Source organism: Macadamia integrifolia, chromosome 2, assembly GCF_013358625.1.
Source record: "Macadamia integrifolia cultivar HAES 741 chromosome 2, SCU_Mint_v3, whole genome shotgun sequence".
Classification (NCBI taxonomy): domain Eukaryota; kingdom Viridiplantae; phylum Streptophyta; class Magnoliopsida; order Proteales; family Proteaceae; genus Macadamia; species Macadamia integrifolia.
In genome coordinates this window covers 40,350,122-40,367,695 of record NC_056558.1, presented here as the reverse complement: position 1 = coordinate 40,367,695, position 17,574 = coordinate 40,350,122, and the positions used below count along the sequence as shown (strand labels likewise).

Below are 17,574 nucleotides of genomic sequence, written 5' to 3'. Positions count from 1 at the left end.
TTTCTGCCCTCTATTAGAATTTGGATTTTGATTAATGCACAATGTAGACTGAGATTCCGTATCTTAAGTAGTTAATTTTAGTTGCGAGTGATGGCAATGCCGAAGGTGGGGGCTTCAATTTTGCTTCATTTGCTATAGTTTGGTTTGAATTGTATTTCTACTCTATTCTGTGTCTTTGTATTCTTTCTTTTTCTTTTTTTTTTCCTTTAATAGAAATGACTTCTTAGCGAAGAAATAAATAAATTAACACTCTTACTTGAGAAAATGCAAAATCTGTGGGTCGTTTAGGAATCTTCCCAGAAATTTAATCTGTTACCAAGCGGGTCCATTTCCATCACAGAGAAAAATTTCCCTGAGAATAAATCATGAGAGACTCTATATATAAGACCATGACGTGTGGAATGATTCATAGGATTCTGTTGTCTGGTCCGGTCCATATCTTTGAAAAAACAAACATATTTAGCCATCGACGTCGTTTGCGAACCAGACGCCAAGATTTCCTCTCTGCAACCCAAGATTTCATCCTCGTTTTCATGCATCAAACCCTTTTAATTTTTGTGCCTCTTCTTCAACTAATTAAGGATACATACATACCCTTCTTCAAGAACCCACCACTCCCCTTTTCTTCTCTCTCTCTCTCTCTCTCTAACATGGGTATTAGAAGTAAGAGTATTAAGAGTTGTTTCATTGTGATATTATTTGTTAGACGTTTGATGTCAATGATAGAGAAGCTAAGGAAGAGGCCATGTCTTCCTCCTTCATTGCCAGAGAAGCTTACATCTCTGGACCTCGCCGCGAGGCTTCGTGTTGATTCTGAATCTATTACCATGGCCTCCACTGATTTTGGTAAAAGAAGGAGATTGATTCCTGCTGCAGTTCTCTATCCATTATCTGAGGTTGACATTGTGAACCTCATAAGATCCTCTTATGGTTCTTCTTCTCCTTTTAGTATTGCAGCAAGGGGTCATGGCCATTCAGTTTGTGGACAAGCCATGACTCAAGATGGTGTTGTTGTAGATATGAGAGCTTTGAATGGATTAAGTGGTGGAAGGATTAATCTTTGTGGGTTAGCTTCTTATGTTGATGTGGGTGGAGAGCAGCTGTGGATAGAGGTTTTGAAGGCAACCTTGGAGCATGGGGTTGCACCTAGGTCTTGGACAGATTACTTGTATCTTACGGTGGGTGGTACCCTCTCTAATGCAGGCATCAGCGGCCAATCCTTTCGTCATGGCCCTCAGATCAGCAACGTTTATGAGATGGACGTTGTTACTGGTATAAAATTTTCTATATTAGCTCACATAATCTCTTATGTTTTCTTCTTTGTTTCTGCCTCTCTCCTCCCTTCTCCTTCCTTGGAAAGTCTCCCATTCACCTCTCATCTCAGCCCCTCGTTGGTTTAGCCATTAGCTTTAAGAAAGCTAGTGGCATGCCCAACCTCTTTCCTTTTCTTTCTCTTATTGGGATCTTGGATGTTTTCATATAATATGATATTCGAACCCCTCGACGCACTATGTTAATACTACACGTGTTTGATCACTGAAAAAAATGATAAAATGTTGATGAAATTTTGCGGCTACCCAGGCTCATAGTCAAAGAAATGAATTTTTGAAAGTTATTTATATTTATGATTCCAAAGAGAGAAGTGAATATTCCATTTTTTTAGCTACCAACCCAGGTAGTAGCAATTTTTTAATTTTTTTTTTATGAGAATCTCAGTTCCAGTTGTATCAGAGGCTGAAGCAAGGTTATTAAACTAAGAATCGGGATCCAGATCGGGCCAGATTGAGAGGAATCGGGATTGGGGACCTCAGTCCGATTCTTGAAAACGTGTGCTGAAGCCAACACTTGATTTACCTTTAAACAAATTTGTTACTTTTAGTTAAAAATGAGATTAAGTGATGAATCAATGATGGTTTCTTTTGATGCGTATTATTGACTTGAACGTGCAGGGCGAGGTGAGGTGGTGACCTGCTCAAGACACCTGAATTCAGAGTTGTTTTATGCGGTACTGGGAGGATTTGGCCAGTTTGGGATCATCACAAGAGCAAGAATCGCCCTAGAGCCAGCTCCAAGCAGGGTAATACATACATAGTACAGTGCATGTTTCCCCCATAGGTCTAGCTAGTCCCGTAGGCACATACTGACCGCAAAATTACATGGACTGGGTCATATCAGAGTTCAATGAAAACCATTCAACTTTGGCAGAAAGTAGTGAAGAGCACTAATTAAATAGCCCAGTAAGTGACCCTAGGAAGTTAAGAGAAGTCAAACTCAGAACCATACACTCCTTAAGATGAAGATCCCTTGCAAACTCTGCCATCCCCTTGGGGTTTAATATGATGCATGCTTGGCACGTTTCAGCCTGTGGGTATCTCAGGCTCCAAGCTAAGATACCCATAATGGTGTTGATCTGTGGTCCATTCTCTCTGGTGCAAAATTATTCTTTATACCCCATCTCATCTGGGTTTGATTCATAATGTTTGCAGGTGAAGTGGGTACGTATGCTCTACCTTGATTTCCCTACTTTCACAAGAGACCAAGAGCATCTGATCACAATCAATGGAGATGAAGCAGGGAAGAAGGGTTTGGATTACGTGGAAGGTTCTCTTGTTATGTTCCAGAGTCCTGCAAATAATTGGAGGTCCTCATTCTTCTCCCAAACTGATCATTCCAGGATTACTTCCCTAGCAACCCAACATGGCATCATTTACTGCCTAGAAGTGGCCAAGTATTATGATGATCTCTCTGTAGATACTGTTGAGAAGGTGTGTGATCCATCTTTTCCTGCTCACCTACAATCTTTCTTCTTAGGGTTTTCTTTCTCGTCATTTTGTTGAGTGAATTATAATATTTCACTATTAACCACATGGTAATACATCGGTTCGTCCACTTGATTAGCTAAAATTGCAAAAGATACCATTTTGTATTTTATATTCATCTTCATCTTATGGCATTTTGGCAATTTTACTAAAACTTTAAGTCCAAGTTTAAATAACTTCCTCGCTTACTTCAGATTAAAATTTGGCCATTATGATGTATGTGGGGTCCTCTATGATTTGGACTAATCCGTGTATTTCCTTATGGTAAATAGTGAAGTTTTATAATTCACTAAGCATAATGATGCCTTGAAGGACTCTCTTAGTTAAATTGTGTAATCTTGATTATGTATTACTTTTCTCTTGTTCAGGAGTTAGAAATGTTGCTCAGAGATTTGAGCTTCATCCCAGGTTTCATCTTCACCAAAGATGTATCCTATGTAGATTTCCTTGATAGGGTTCGAAGTGGAGAACTAAAGCTTCGTTCAAAAGGACTTTGGGACATCCCTCACCCATGGCTTAATCTCTTTGTTCCCAAATCTCAAATCATGGACTTCGATGCAGGTGTTTTTAAGGGCATCCTTCAACAAAGCCCAAATTCCAGCGGACCCATCCTTGTCTACCCTATGATTAAAAGCAAGTGAGTAGTGAAGAGTTACTTAAGATCGAGAACTTATCCTTAAAAGCTAGCTGTTAAAGTGTTTACATTAGGCTACTCACAGATGATGTGAGATTATTACTTCTGTCTTCCACATGAAACCCTGACATGCAGTTTGTTTAGAACTGATAATCATAATCTATTTCCATTTGCAGGTGGGATGATAAAATGTCTGCAGTTACACCAGATGAAGATATCTTCTACTCCATTGGACTACTGCGATCAAGTAGTTATAACTGTAAGGAAGATTATGGTTTACAGTTGGAGAATGAGAATAGGAAGATACTGGAGTTTTGTGAAGAGGCTGGGATTAACGTGAAGCAATATCTTCCTAATTACAAAACCAGGGAAGAGTGGATGAATCATTTCGGCTCAAAATGGGAGGTTTTCAAAGAAAGGAAGAACAAGTTTGATCCATTAGCAATATTGTCTCCAGGTCAAAGGATTTTTAATTTCTCACAGGGCCAATATTAATGTGTCTTTTTTTTTTGGTGGTGGGGGGGGGGTGGGTGATAGGGTTTGAAAATATCTCTACAGGTTTCATGGGTCAGTAGTTCTTGTAGTTTTTGATCTTTTATGTGTGAATCTGCAAATATCGTGACAATGCATATATCTTGTTGTCATTAATGCTTTTTCATGTTGCCATTAAGAATGTTTAGAGGGGCATTGTGGAAGAAAAGCACATGTATTATCACAAAATCCTATGTGAAGAGTTCATGTACGGAGATACCGTGGTGGTGGGTTGTTGTGCTAGTCTCTCCGAAGATTAGTCGAGGTGTACGTAAACTGATCTCGAGACCTTGATTAACAAAAAAAAAAAGTTCGTGCACGGGGAGCTGATCTGGCCTCCTAGTAAACAGTTTGTTTTGAAGCTTAATCCAATGAGCATTGCTGCCCTTTCTTTTTAGAGAAACATGAGTCAGGAAGTGCATGTCAGTGGGTTAGTTCGGATTGGAGCCCCAAATGCTCAACCCAGTTGGGTGCCAAGTTCCAACCGTAGCCTAGCCCATCCAAGCTCAGCTCATCTTAGCTTGAATAATTATAGTCCTTCTCAAAATCCACCACCAGAGCATCCCAACAATGGGTTTAAGGGGGTTGCAATTCACTGTCTAGGCTGTCTAGGCTGTCTAGCCTGCTTGAATTTATCTAACCCAGCCCAATTCGACAACAGGCTATGGTAGGGTTTAGACGACCCATGGGCTTTGCAACCATCGGAAGGATGGGCTGTAATACTGCATGGCCCCACACAAATAGTAGATGGAGATATATGGGGAAGGGTACTTTGAACCTAATGCGTACCCTACACTTTGACAATATGACATATTGTAAATTTTTATTATTTTTTTAAGCTTGACAGATTTTCTATCTAAGGTTGTTATGTCGATCCAACTTTCACCCTGTCAAATCATAAATCCAAATGGTTAAAATTGAAAATCATATATAATGGGAAATTAGGAGAGATATCACTATCTGTTTTGTGGTTTACTATGTTAGCACACGCACCAATCAGAGAGCATGTAGAGGAATCAGGCAAGGGGGTGACATGGTCTTTAATTTTATGCGATCGTGTTTCTTGCATATGGGCATGCAACCAAGTAACTTCTTTATCCTAAAAAATAATATAGGAATAGTCTTGAAATAAGAAGAAAAAAAATCTAAGGAGGTCTTCGATTATCAAGTCATTCCAATTTCACATTGTGGCCATTGTACCCTACAGTTGGCTCATGCATGGCTTCTGGATCTAATGAGCTAATTATGGAATCAACATAGTCCTAGCTGATAGCTGATACTCCTTTGCCCATCAAAATTAAGATTGTCATCTTCGAAACCTCTCTTTAGTTAGTGCACACCTCTTTTTTTTTTTTATACTCTAGTTCTCCCTCATTACCTCGTAGAATGTAAGGAAAGGACGAACATCATACATGCCTACATACATGCCTATAGAGAGAAACGAAAGCCTATAAATATCAATTTATATACAAAAGGAAAAGGGAGAAGTTGTGCAGGGTAATGTATTGAGCTGATCTCATTCTTTTTGCTTTTCCCTATAGAGTTCATGCTACGATCAATAACAACACCTAGGTGATACATATCACTTGATACAGTATAGATCATGTGTTTTTTTATTATTATTATTATTATTATTATTATTATTATTATTATTATTATTATTATTATTATTATTATTATTATTGTTGTTGTTGTTGTTATTATTATTATTGTTGTTATTATTATTGTTATTATTATTATTATTATTATTATTATTATTATTATTATTATTATTATTATTATTATTATTATTATTATTATTATTATTATTATTATTTATCAAAAATACTATGTTGGTTTGGAATCGATACTGGTTCAAGCTAATAGAGTCGATGTTTATCAATATAATGATACTAGTAATACGACAACCAATATTGTGAACTAAATTCATGTATACAAATGAATCGCGTGGCATTAATGTCTTTCTTTAAATAAGAAAATATTATTCTCTTAACAGTGATTGATTTTCTTATCTTAAGATCCTACGAGGGATTTAAATACATAATCATTCAGAATCATATCTCCTTTTTCTTTTCTTTTTTTTCTTTTTGGGTGAAGAATCATATCTCTTCATGATAGAAGATTCTCATCTCAAAAGAGGATATTTACTCCAAAAATTTCCTCTTTTATTTGAAATCACACACTGGACAATCGATTTGATTGGTTCACTCTCCACTTCACGTAAGGGAAACAAATTTGTGATGGGTTTACTTAAAATTAAGGCTCTTGCTATAAGTGACCATATTGTTCTCTTTTAGTGCATAATGAAATCATAATCATCTCTTGTTATATATGAAGCACATTAAGAGTATTAATTTGGGATTGGAATCAGGGATCGTCTTGGAACTCACCTACTCTAATTATTAAATCGGACGATTTTAGGAACTGATTTAGAGACCAATTATTATAAACAAGACAAGATGGTTCTAGGACTAGTTTTCCAACAGTTTGAAATTCGAAAAGACAATAAAGAACTGATTGGAACCCATACTACCAATGGATTGAGCTCCTCTGTGGCGCAACACAGTGTCCGGCATGCATCCAATGGCCAGAAACGCCTTGGTATGAAGCCCAACATTGTCTTGCGCCACAGAGGAGCCAAATCCTACTACCAATACTTGTTTAATATGCATATTTAATCCTAGTACAAATTTAATATTTATAATTTATAAATATTATGTCAAAATTACTAATAAATAATAGGGGTTGATGATTGATTAATTTTATGCTTAAGAATACATATTCAATTATTTTTATATATGAGAAGAAATTTATATACCTAGGAATTTTGAACATAATTGAGACTTTGAGTGCCCAAAACCACTAAAGAACTGGAACTCAATTATCCCATTATTAAATTGGATCGTATCCTAGTTTTGAAACCATTTATTAAAATAAATGGTATGATTTTGGAATTAGGCTCTTAAGATTGGTAGCTAAGGGTGTCAATCGGTCGATTTGGTGCAAATTCAGTCTAACTAAATAGGTTTTCAGGTTGAAAATGACGAAAGGGGTGGCTTAGCAAGAAGAAGATTGTACCATGAGATAAGCAAGGAGGTCAATCTGTTTCAAATATACAACATGGATTTCGGCAATGCAATGTAATTGAAACCCTAATGTCGATCCAAATGAATCAGCCTTTCCACGGAGGTAAATCTTTGCCTACTAGGCAAGAGGATAGCAAGTTACAAATTCTGTCTCAATTTCCAGCTTGCAATCGAGATGAATCTCAAACCTAGACTAAGATCCGGTAATTTTTTATTTTTCAAATGTATACCAAGACTGAAGCCAACCCGACAAGGGTTCGCTCTGATTTGTTCCGGTCTGGTCCGGACGGTTTCAATTGATCCAACCAGTCCGAGCTGAAATTTAACACCTTACCAAAACCGATTATAAATGATAGAGATTAAATGTAGCCAGACTCCTAGAATCCTAAAATTAAAGGGTAGAGGATAAAAAAGACACGCTATGGAGATTAGAGATTAGAGATTGGAGATTGGAGCGGTCTTAGGATTCTTACCCGACCTTCCGAATTTGTCTCAATATCTCCCGAAATATCCGATATAACTAAATCTGTTAGGATTTGCCATTTCCCTCCTCTCTCTTCCTCTCTCTCTTTCTCTCTCTAAACCCTAATTTGAAGGAGTGGTTTGTTTGAACCAGCTATTAACGTCCTCGTAGCCATTGTTATTGGGTCGCTCCTCTCTTTTCTCCCCTGTAATATCTCCCTTTCTCTCTCTCTCTCTCTACTATCCATTTTCCATTCGTTTTGTTCGCAGTGAAAAAACAAGGAAAAAACACCGGAAAGCCTCATCATCAACCCAACCCACCGCCGGAAACCTAGCCGACAAATCCCCCTCCACCCTTCTTAACAAACCACAACACAACAATATCATGAGTAGCAATTCCAGCATCATCACCAATACTCTTATTAATAACAACAATAATAGTAATAGTAGGGGAGCAGTCTCAAACAACGGCACCAGCAGCGGCAGCGGCAGCAGCACCACCAACACCAGCGGCAGCAGCCAACAGGCTTGTGCGGCATGTAAATACCAACGCAGGAAATGCACCCCTGGTTGCACTCTAGCCCCTTATTTCCCAGCTGACCAACAACGTCAATTCCTCAATGCCCATAAGCTATTTGGAGTTAGTAACATCCTCAAGATCATTCGTAACCTTGATCCATCTCAGAAAGACGAAGCCATGCGTACCATGATCATACAAGCCAATACTCGAGCCATCGATCCCGTCGGTGGATGTTATCGTATTATTCACGAGTTGCAGTGCCAGATCGAACGTGATAAAGCTGAGCTTCAAATTGTTTTACATCAACTCGCGATATGTAGGGCTCAAGCTCAGGCTCATTTGCAGTTGTTACAGCAACAGGAAGTAGCTACCCAAGCCATTAATCATCATCATCAAGACCCAGTTGGTGCTTCTTATATAACTCCTATGCTTCATCATCAGCATCTACAACAACACAATACTCCTCCATCTCCTTCTCTTCTACATCAGCAACAATTCCTTGTGCAGGATAATAATCATCAAGGTATTAGTCAATGGGTCATGCAGGAGGATCCTAACCCTAACACTAACAGGATCAATGACCCAGATAATAAGGAGCCTCCTTTCATGAATGAATGTGAAGACATCAAACCGCTTCTTGGAATGTTTGAGGATAGGCAGCAATCTCTTCCCTTTGATCACAAAGACTCCATCCAATGCAGGTTTGTTAATTTCATTTTTTTTTTTCCTTTTTTAACATTTGTTCTTGAATAAGGCTTGATATGATCGATTGATGGCATGATTTAATGCTCTATTTGAAAAAAAAAAAAAAAAAAAAAAATCAATCATCACCTATAGAAGATTTGTTTATTTTTCTGGATCCTTTGATTGGGAAGTTGTTTCTATTTTTACATATATTTCGTCCTGACTTTGCCCACTTTTTTTCATTTCTGAGGTTTTTGTCCTTCTAGTTTATAAATAAGACAATACTAAAGATTTAAGACATAGAATTTCTAAATTCTGATACAAGTTCCTTCTTAAATCTAGCATAGAGATCAAGCTTTCTCCAATTTTGATGAAGATAGTACCCACCCAAATCTGAGGAATTGTTCTGGATACCTTAGTCCATCTTCTCAAGTTAATTTCCATCCAAATATTGTAGATAGGGGAACAGAAAGATATCTTGCCTACTATGTCAAGACATGATTTAATGTCATATTTTTATTCATTCTACATAAATTCCCACCTTGTATTGTCATAAGATTCCAAATCACTATTACTTAATTTGTTGTTCAGTTTAAATTCATGCATGATTCACAATCGATTCCCCAAAATTGATAAAACTGGTTCACTATTCATGTAATTGCCCATTATTTAAATCATGAGACCTAGCAGATTAGAGTTTATTTAAACTTGAACTTTATATTCATAAGTTTTGTCAAGTTCAGTCTCAACATACTCAGTAACTCATCTAGTCATGGTTGTAATATTTAATAAAGTTCTGTTTAGTTAAGACATAAAATAGTTAGAGGGTTTTAATTATACCACTTCTTTGGTATATTTAGATTTATATGAAAAACAAATTATATATATATATATATATATTTATTCATAATATTTGTTTTGAAATTCATTTTCCCATTAAGAAATGTTGCCATATACCAACTTATTGATGAAAGAATATAACATTGTAACAAGGTACTAAATCCTCAAGAGATGGGTTGTCCACCTCAATTGGACTGTTGGTTCATAGTTGTGGGTTTCCTCTATTGCTGTTGGTGTGTTGTATAGGCTACCTTTGTGTTAAAATTTTCTTTTGGTTAATAGGGTGGGGGAGAGAAAAATGAAGGGTGGCAATTTGGAGGGAGGGCTATTTTTGTCATTTCGTACTTTGGCACTTGATTCCTCCCGATCACCTCTGGTTTGCGGAGAAAAAAATTACTCTTATAAAAAGTAGTGTCAATTAATTTTTACTAGACTACTACAGTAACCATATAGAAAAAGATCAAAATATGAAAATAAATTTTGTAGACTTTTTTCAAATGTGATTTTAATTTATATTAAAAAAATTGAATTAGAATAAATTAAAAATTTTATTTTTATTATTGTTATTATGTTAACTGTTGGTTATTAGTTTGAAACTTGGAAACAATCTCTCTTGCATGGCAGGGTGTAAGGCCAAGGCTGCATACATTTGCTCCTCTCAAACCTTGCAATAACGGGAGTGTCGTGCATTAATATACTCTTTTTTATTATTGTTGTTGCTACTGCTTTTATTCTCAAAGTTGGAAGCTTCAATTTACATCCATGTTTATTTATGAGCTAAAGAAACTAGGTAATGGTGAGTATCATTTTACTTATTTAAACTCGTCTCCATTATTTTTTGTTAATTTTTCAGTGACAAGGCTGTACTAAAAGACGAAGAGGCTGATGTAGTGGTGCTTAAAGGAGAAAATAACTCCATGGAGCATGTTCCAGAGCATGATTTAAAGGGGGCAGCTTCTTTATTTACTCTTACAAATTGTAACAGCTAAGGCTAGCAATTACAAACAAAGCATCTCTCACCATTCACGAAAAGGGCGGGGAAAATGCCCGGGTCTCACTCTCTCTTTCTCTCTATCTATGTTTATTTATTTTACTGTTTGTCTTGTGGTCTCTCTATGTAAATATTAACAATCATATGAAAAGGAATGGAGGAAAGGCTTCTTTAACAATTTTGCAGAATGTGAAGCTTTGAGTACATAGTTTTAATTTGAGAAAGAAATATTTTTGACAAACTAGAAGAAGATCTTGTCAATGACCTGACTCGATAAGCAAGATTGCAGCTTAGGTGGGCACTTAATGGAAACAAAACCTTAGCCTGTGTTTGGTATGCATTTTTGGAATTGATCATACGTCTAGAATGTATTTTGAAATTCAATTCTTCACCATTTTTCTTGCTTTAATACATTCTACACCCAAAATCTCTATTTTCTTGTTTCCCCAAAGGAAGGTAACCTCAAGAAAAATTGGTCCATTGGTGATTCATTGTGGGTAAAGCACATCGGGAGGTCGTAGGGACTATTCCCAATTGAAAGGATGTGGGAACACTCTTTATTTTATAATAAAAATACCTGAGGAATGTTGGTGTGAATTCTTTTGGCATTGGGTTCGGCCTAAATTCCTATGGTAACTACGAAGCTGGCTTAGCTGAAGCCCAAAAAAATTCCAAATAAAGCCCAAGCCTTTCACATATTAACATAGATCCAATACACAACACCAATAGTGTTGGAACTTATTAGTTTGAATTTCTTATGTTCTAAGAAAACCATTAAGCTATGTCTGTTTCTCCCTAGAGTGCACTTCAACCGCCAGGCCAAGCCACTCTGTTGGAACTTACGACTTATCAGCTTGGGTTTAACAAGGGTCTGGTTGGCCCGAACTAATTAAATTGGGAGTAGATTTGGACGTTGGGTTTCACAAGGGTCTGGTTGGCCCGAAGTAATCAAATCTGGAGTAGATTTGGACGTTCCATGTACCATCCCAGTCAGTGTTATAATGCCAGCAGATTTGGATCTGGACATTCCATGTACCATCCCAATCAGTGCTTTAAAAGCTGGAATCGGTCCAGCCAATACTGATCTGGAATTGGATCAGAATTGGTCTGGAAGCCGCCAAAAAGCTGTATGAAGTGTCCGACTGAAGCAGCTTGAATTGATATCACTATTTCAAAATCAGAAGCGGCGAATCTGGATTGAATCGGCTTTGACTGATCTTGATTCTGGATGTTCTGATCTAGTCGATTCTAGGGCTTCAGAGACCGAGATCAGTTCCGATTGATGGGTTTTTGAGACACCATTACAGCTTGTTTTGTTTTCTTGGGTGGGGGTGAGGGGATTTGGATCCTCTATGGCGCAACATGGTGCCCGACACGCATCCAACGCCTAGAAACGCCTAGAAACGCGTGCGACTGCTTTAAACTCCATGCCAAGATGTTTTTGTCCGTTGCATGCATGTCAAACACCAAGGTGGGGATGTAGATTGCCACGTGCAAATGTGAAGGTAGAAAGCAAATTTGTATTAGTATTGTTTCTGTTTAGTTTTCCTTAAGCAAGGGTGAACATGGAATCCCTTGATTGCGGCTTTCATATGGAAGAGAGGGAGGGGGGGGGGGAGTTTTAGGACTCTCAAGATAGTGACTGAATCCTATAATACAGGTGTGAGGGTTTAATGGAGGCATGACCATGGTTTCAAGTATCAGTGTCATATTGGCTGAGACTAATCCCCAATCCCTGCACGATCCGAATCAATTACCCATATTTTTTCAGGTTAAAACAGCAAAAAAATTAATACTTTTTAAAAAACGCAAGGGCAAAACCAACCATGTCATGTTGAAAAGAAAAATGGACTCGGACTCAGCTAGAAATGAAGTGAATAGAAACTTATAAAAAGGTACCCACCCCAAAAAAAAAAAAAAACACAGGATATACTTAACGAACATGTTTATTTACAAAGAAAACCGGGCAATTCTACCAAAAAAATTATCTGCATTGAAAAGAGAGATCAACCAATGATAATGGATAAGGATCAAGCACATCCAAATACTTTCAGGTTCAAAGTCAAGAAAAAGTCTGTTTTTAGGTCAATGGATGTGTATCAATCCATCATATTTATCTACTGTATAGGTCCAGTACTAGCAAATACCTTCGAGCTAAAGGTTAATAACATTTTGAAACTTGTAATGGACTACCATCAAAATCTAGTTGCAGCTGTTATTAGGTGCAATTTGTGATCTGTAGCAATTTTTGAACATGTTTGCTTCTGAAAGTTGTGCTCTGACAATTAAAAATATCTACTATTTTGTTTCTATGATTTATTAAATATGGGATAAACTTTAGGCAACAAAATTTGACAGAACTTCAAAATATTGATCCGATTGGTCCAACCCTGGCCAGTTTTAAAAAATAAAGAGAAAAATTACTCAGTCTAAATAAAGAATATCAAGAGAAATTTCCAAGAAGTGATGAATCCTGTTCTAACCATATTCAACCAACAAATTGGCCTTAAAAGACAAGATCAATGAATTTGTGCAGGACCTACAATAGCCACGCCATTTGCATCAGGCATACAATCCCATCAGAAACAAGTCAGGTTATTACACATGGAATTAAAGAGAGTATGATTGAGACCATCATGAAAGGATGGATGGAGTTCTACAATAAATGATTTGTTTTTGTTATTACAAGTACTTTTTATTGCACTTCCCATTGTGCTTTTAGCTAAAGCAGCAAGTATGGATGACTTATTCCTTCCCATTGTTCACTAGTCTAAAGAGATCATAACACTTCCTTATCAAGATGGGGAGTTGGAAGCAGAAAAAGAAATAGTGAAATTATGGAAAAAATAAATTACTATAAATAATGATTTTAACAAAAGGAATATTTAGGGAAACTGCATCCTTTTAAAGAGTATTCATTCCCTTAAACAAATACAAGATCGAGTAAAGAAAATGGTGACTCAAAAAAAAAAAAAAAAAAAGATGAAAGCGAGGCTCTAACCTTTAATGTCAATGAGGTTACAGAAATAAGATGTCATCTTCTGTCAACTCTAGACCTTCGCATCAAGTTCACCGTCCTCAGACATCCCACCATGTTTTTGTGGTCTATTGTTAGGCATTGAATGACTTCGACGCTCTTTTCCTCCTGGCTTAGATGACGCATTACCATACCAGATCATCCCCATCACTGCTATGACCATGCCGAGAACTACTTGTAAATTCAGGCCTTCCTTCCCAAAGAAGATGAATCCCAAGATCAAAACCAGTATAGTCTTCATGTGGCCAAGGACTTGGAAGGACACAGCTGTGAATCTGCCGATGCAGATGAATTGGCTTAAGTTGGTCCCTACTGCAATGCTGCATGACAACATGATGAAAATCTGCATAGACCAGAAAATCTTGTCTCAAGCACTAGAAGCAACTGATCTATATTCAGACATCCATATATACAAGCATGTCTAGGTGTTATGCAGCAGTAACAAAAGGCGATATATATGCATAAACAAATAAAGCATATTGCATGCCACATTATGCCCTAATACGTTAGCAAATATGTATGCATATTGAATGCAAGAGCACAAAACCACATATAAACACAACCAACAATTCATTTATGTTCATTATATGGACTACAGATAAAAAAAATTAGCATGCCAAAAACAGTAGCAACTCGGAGATATTCACAATCTAAGTAACTTAGTACTATAGACCTTCAACATTGTATGGTTGAACGAACTCCCAAACTGGAATAGACCATAAGTCAAACCCATGGTACATGCGTGCATTCAAATGGGAATCTAGAATAGAATAGTTTTTATATACAAATGTTAGCCACACATGCTAATTGTGGAGAAAAAGGTAATACGTTTACAATGTGCAAACACTGGATGGTAGCATTTGCCAATTTGCACAGCACCTGAAAATGTAACTACATCCAAGAATTATGGACATAAGTTGCATCACAACCAATTAGATCCAAATTGAAACACTTCACATTATTTATTAAAAATAAAATTTTGAAAAAGAAGCACTTTCAAATACACAGGGAGCATGATAGAGATTAATTAGCAATTTTGTCTTTTAAAACCAAAAATTCTGATCCACACATTATTATTTCTTACACATTTGTAGTACTTACCATAGACATAACATTATAGTCATAGGTGTCAACTCTTTTGGTTGTCAACCAATAATCCAGAAAAGGTCCCAACAGCAGCAGCGAAGCAGCCTGAGCTGGAGCAGTATGGCCTAATAGGTTGAAAGATCCGAGTGAATACTTCCTTTGGAGGTAATGTACATACTGCACAGAAAAAATAGGCAGAGTTACAAGACAGAAGTGGAATTTATATTTCTAAGTATTTAAATGGAAAAGAGATTTTCATCAATAACTTACATACTGTTGCAGAGCAGTGCTCCACACTGCCACAAAGGCAGCAACAAAGCCTCTAGTATTAACACTCACATCAGTAACAGTGCACACTCCAACACCCAGTAGAACCACACCTATGCTAAGCTTTGTATCTCTAGAGTATCGAATCTTGTCCAGGACAACTTCAAGAAGGCACGATACAGGGATCATACTCAACTTTGCAATCTAAAAAAAAATTAATACACCAGGAATTTTAGTCGGCAATTTTCAACATTTTCGCTCAATAAACACAATAAAAACAGCGATTGACAAGAACTGACCTGATAAAATCCCACAGAGTTCCACATTAGACTCACATTCATTCCAACAATGGAGAAGTTTGCAAAGATAACAAACTTCAAAAGATCCAGTAGTGGTAGATGGGAGGGCTGGATATACCCTAGCCACCGGAGAATAAGAGTCATCAAGGTGGTGGTGGCAAAGTGCAAACCAGTTAATGTTGTGGCTGCGAGAGAAGATAAAAATTAAACAAATTCAGGAATAGTAACAGGCATACCATGTAAAATCCGAAACAGATAAACTACAAATAAAAGAGAATCCTTGATGAATTAAACCAATAGAAAAAAGGTCAAGTAACAAGAGGCACAAAGACAACATCTGATTAGAGACTACTCCAGAAAAACAAAAAAGGGGATAACTCATAATACAGGATCTCCTATAGCCAGAAGTAAACAAGAGAGACATTTGAAATATAAAAGGAGAAAATTGAACTTGAGAAACAAAAATAAGATAAGCATTTAGTGCATGAAAAAGTACTGGAACCAATAATTTTACTTTTCAATTACACAATTAAATCGTGTTCCAATAGTTCTGTATACCAGTAGAAAGAAGAAACATAACTTGATCGACATCATTATGAAATAAGTGCAACACCACAGCAGACAATAAGTTTGCTTCCTCCAAATACTTGCAATGAAAAATCGTTTCACAACTTAACAATTCAACTTCCTAAATCTACTAAACACTTGATGTATCAAGGATGAAACAGAGAAAGCAACATAAATTGATCCAAAAAATATAGAGATAAGAGTTCAAAAATTTTACCGAAGCTGAAGCCGTAGGTTGCCATTAAGGCTTTATTGACAATGATGATCCCGACGGAAGTGACGACATTGAACATCCATGAAGCTGCATCTAGTGCAGCCTTCTTGTCAGACTTGCTCGATGGTGCCATTTTCCTCTATGCGTCGTCTTCCTTAGTACTATTTATCGTTCATCCTCCATAAGATAAGAAGCGAAACAGAATAATTTGCTTGTTAAACCAAAAAAATTTCCAAAAATTTCTTTCTTCTCTTTTTACTATTTTTAAACTGTTCTAGAAATCCAACAAATGCACCTGAAATGAACACGTGAAATTAAGGTAAGTTTAGAGACAGAATTACGATGCCAGAAACTCCAACAAATCATTCATAGATCCAAAATGGACCAGAAAAAGAAAAATATCTCCTGGATCGAATCGAAACAAACCTGAAATCAAATCTCAGCGAATAATTAGGGAAGCTCCAAACCGATCTGAGATCCAAACAAGAGAATTAGGGTTCCAGAAATCCAAAATGCGGAAGCAGAAGCTGAGATCCAAAGGAGAGCGTCTGAAGATCGGCGTCACTGAAGAGAAGCACGCATAGGAGGTCGTCGTACTCCTCCGCTTTCCCTGCTCTACCTCACTCTCTCTCTCTCAACTCTTAAGCCGTTTTCACAAATTTATAGTATACCAGAAGAGCAGCTCCCCAGTCCCCACAGCCCAAAAACGGTCTTAAACTCGAAAAGACCTTAGCGAAGCAGAACTGTTACCAAACGCAGACTAAGAGAGGGAAAGGACTCAGAGCTATTAAAAGGGTAGGCAAGGCCGGAGCAGCCAAGAAGGACCACCAAAAGCAGCCTCTCTCAAGTTACTGGTAGTGGTAGATCTCGACAGATAGAATCAAAGAACCGTGTACGTTTTAAGTTCCTCATCCTCCTCCTTAGATTCGTAGTCTTAAATTCCAATCAGACGGTCATGAACTGGGCCAGGATTGATCCGTGGGTGGGGTTTTGTGGGTCCAATTCTGACTTTCATAGAATTTTGGAACCGAAACTTTGGATCTAAGAGAAGAGACAAGGATGAAATGCCGAACTACGAAAGTCCAAGGGTCCTTCCGAGAGTGAGGAAAAAGGAAAGTTAGTGTTTGGCCACTTTGCGTACCAATCAGGTATGAGCAATGGGGTTAGAACTACTCCACTCCCACATGCCGGGATATCCGGCTATCCTCCACCCGTTTGGGGGATGGGCAAGGGTCAATGGACTAAATGGTCCAACCGGCTGGTTTGATGGTCGGGTCCTAGTACAGGCATATTCCATGCCAAGTTTATCAATCCGGAAAAAAAATCAAAAGGCATTTTAATCAATGACGTTCAATTGCAGAATTTGAATTGGAATCGACCTAAATCAGCTTTGAAATCGGTGTTTTAACGTATTAACCTTAGTTTTCGTAGAAGGATTGGATGAGTCAGATCAATCAATCTATCCAATCTCTTGATTATTCAAAATGGAGGTGGAAGGTGGGAGTTCAAAAATGTTACTTATTACTATTAGGGAAAA

General features: G+C 37.3%; 3 protein-coding genes across 4 annotated transcripts; 2 read left to right on the top strand and 1 right to left on the bottom strand.

Annotated features, from left to right (window-relative positions):
- Window positions 1-451: 451 nt before the first annotated feature.
- LOC122092951 (cytokinin dehydrogenase 3-like) lies at window positions 452-4,101 on the top strand. Its single transcript, XM_042663247.1, has 5 exons — window positions 452-1,272; window positions 1,950-2,077; window positions 2,487-2,765; window positions 3,188-3,456; window positions 3,630-4,101. Exons 1-5 carry the CDS (start codon window positions 534-536, stop codon window positions 3,946-3,948), a joined length of 1,734 nt encoding a protein of 577 aa, XP_042519181.1. The 5' UTR covers window positions 452-533; the 3' UTR covers window positions 3,949-4,101.
- A 3,652-nt stretch (window positions 4,102-7,753) lies between these two features.
- On the top strand, window positions 7,754-10,755 carry LOC122092962 (LOB domain-containing protein 22-like). Its single transcript, XM_042663253.1, has 2 exons — window positions 7,754-8,753; window positions 10,430-10,755. The coding sequence occupies exons 1-2, from the start codon at window positions 7,918-7,920 to the stop codon at window positions 10,563-10,565; spliced, it is 972 nt and encodes a 323-aa protein (XP_042519187.1). The 5' UTR covers window positions 7,754-7,917; the 3' UTR covers window positions 10,566-10,755.
- Window positions 10,756-13,405: 2,650 nt separating this feature from the next.
- LOC122091355 (UDP-rhamnose/UDP-galactose transporter 6) lies at window positions 13,406-16,860 on the bottom strand. 2 transcript variants are annotated; one of them, XM_042661242.1, is made up of 6 exons: window positions 16,464-16,860; window positions 16,041-16,332; window positions 15,257-15,441; window positions 14,961-15,161; window positions 14,706-14,867; window positions 13,406-13,947 (listed from the first exon to the last, which is right to left on the bottom strand). In XM_042661242.1, exons 2-6 carry the CDS (start codon window positions 16,168-16,170, stop codon window positions 13,618-13,620), a joined length of 1,008 nt encoding a protein of 335 aa, XP_042517176.1. In that variant the 5' UTR covers window positions 16,171-16,332; window positions 16,464-16,860; the 3' UTR covers window positions 13,406-13,617. The 2 variants fall into 2 exon arrangements, with proteins under 2 accessions (XP_042517176.1, XP_042517184.1); XM_042661250.1 differs by having other exon boundaries at window positions 16,041-16,214.
- Between the last annotated feature and the right edge of the window lie 714 nt (window positions 16,861-17,574).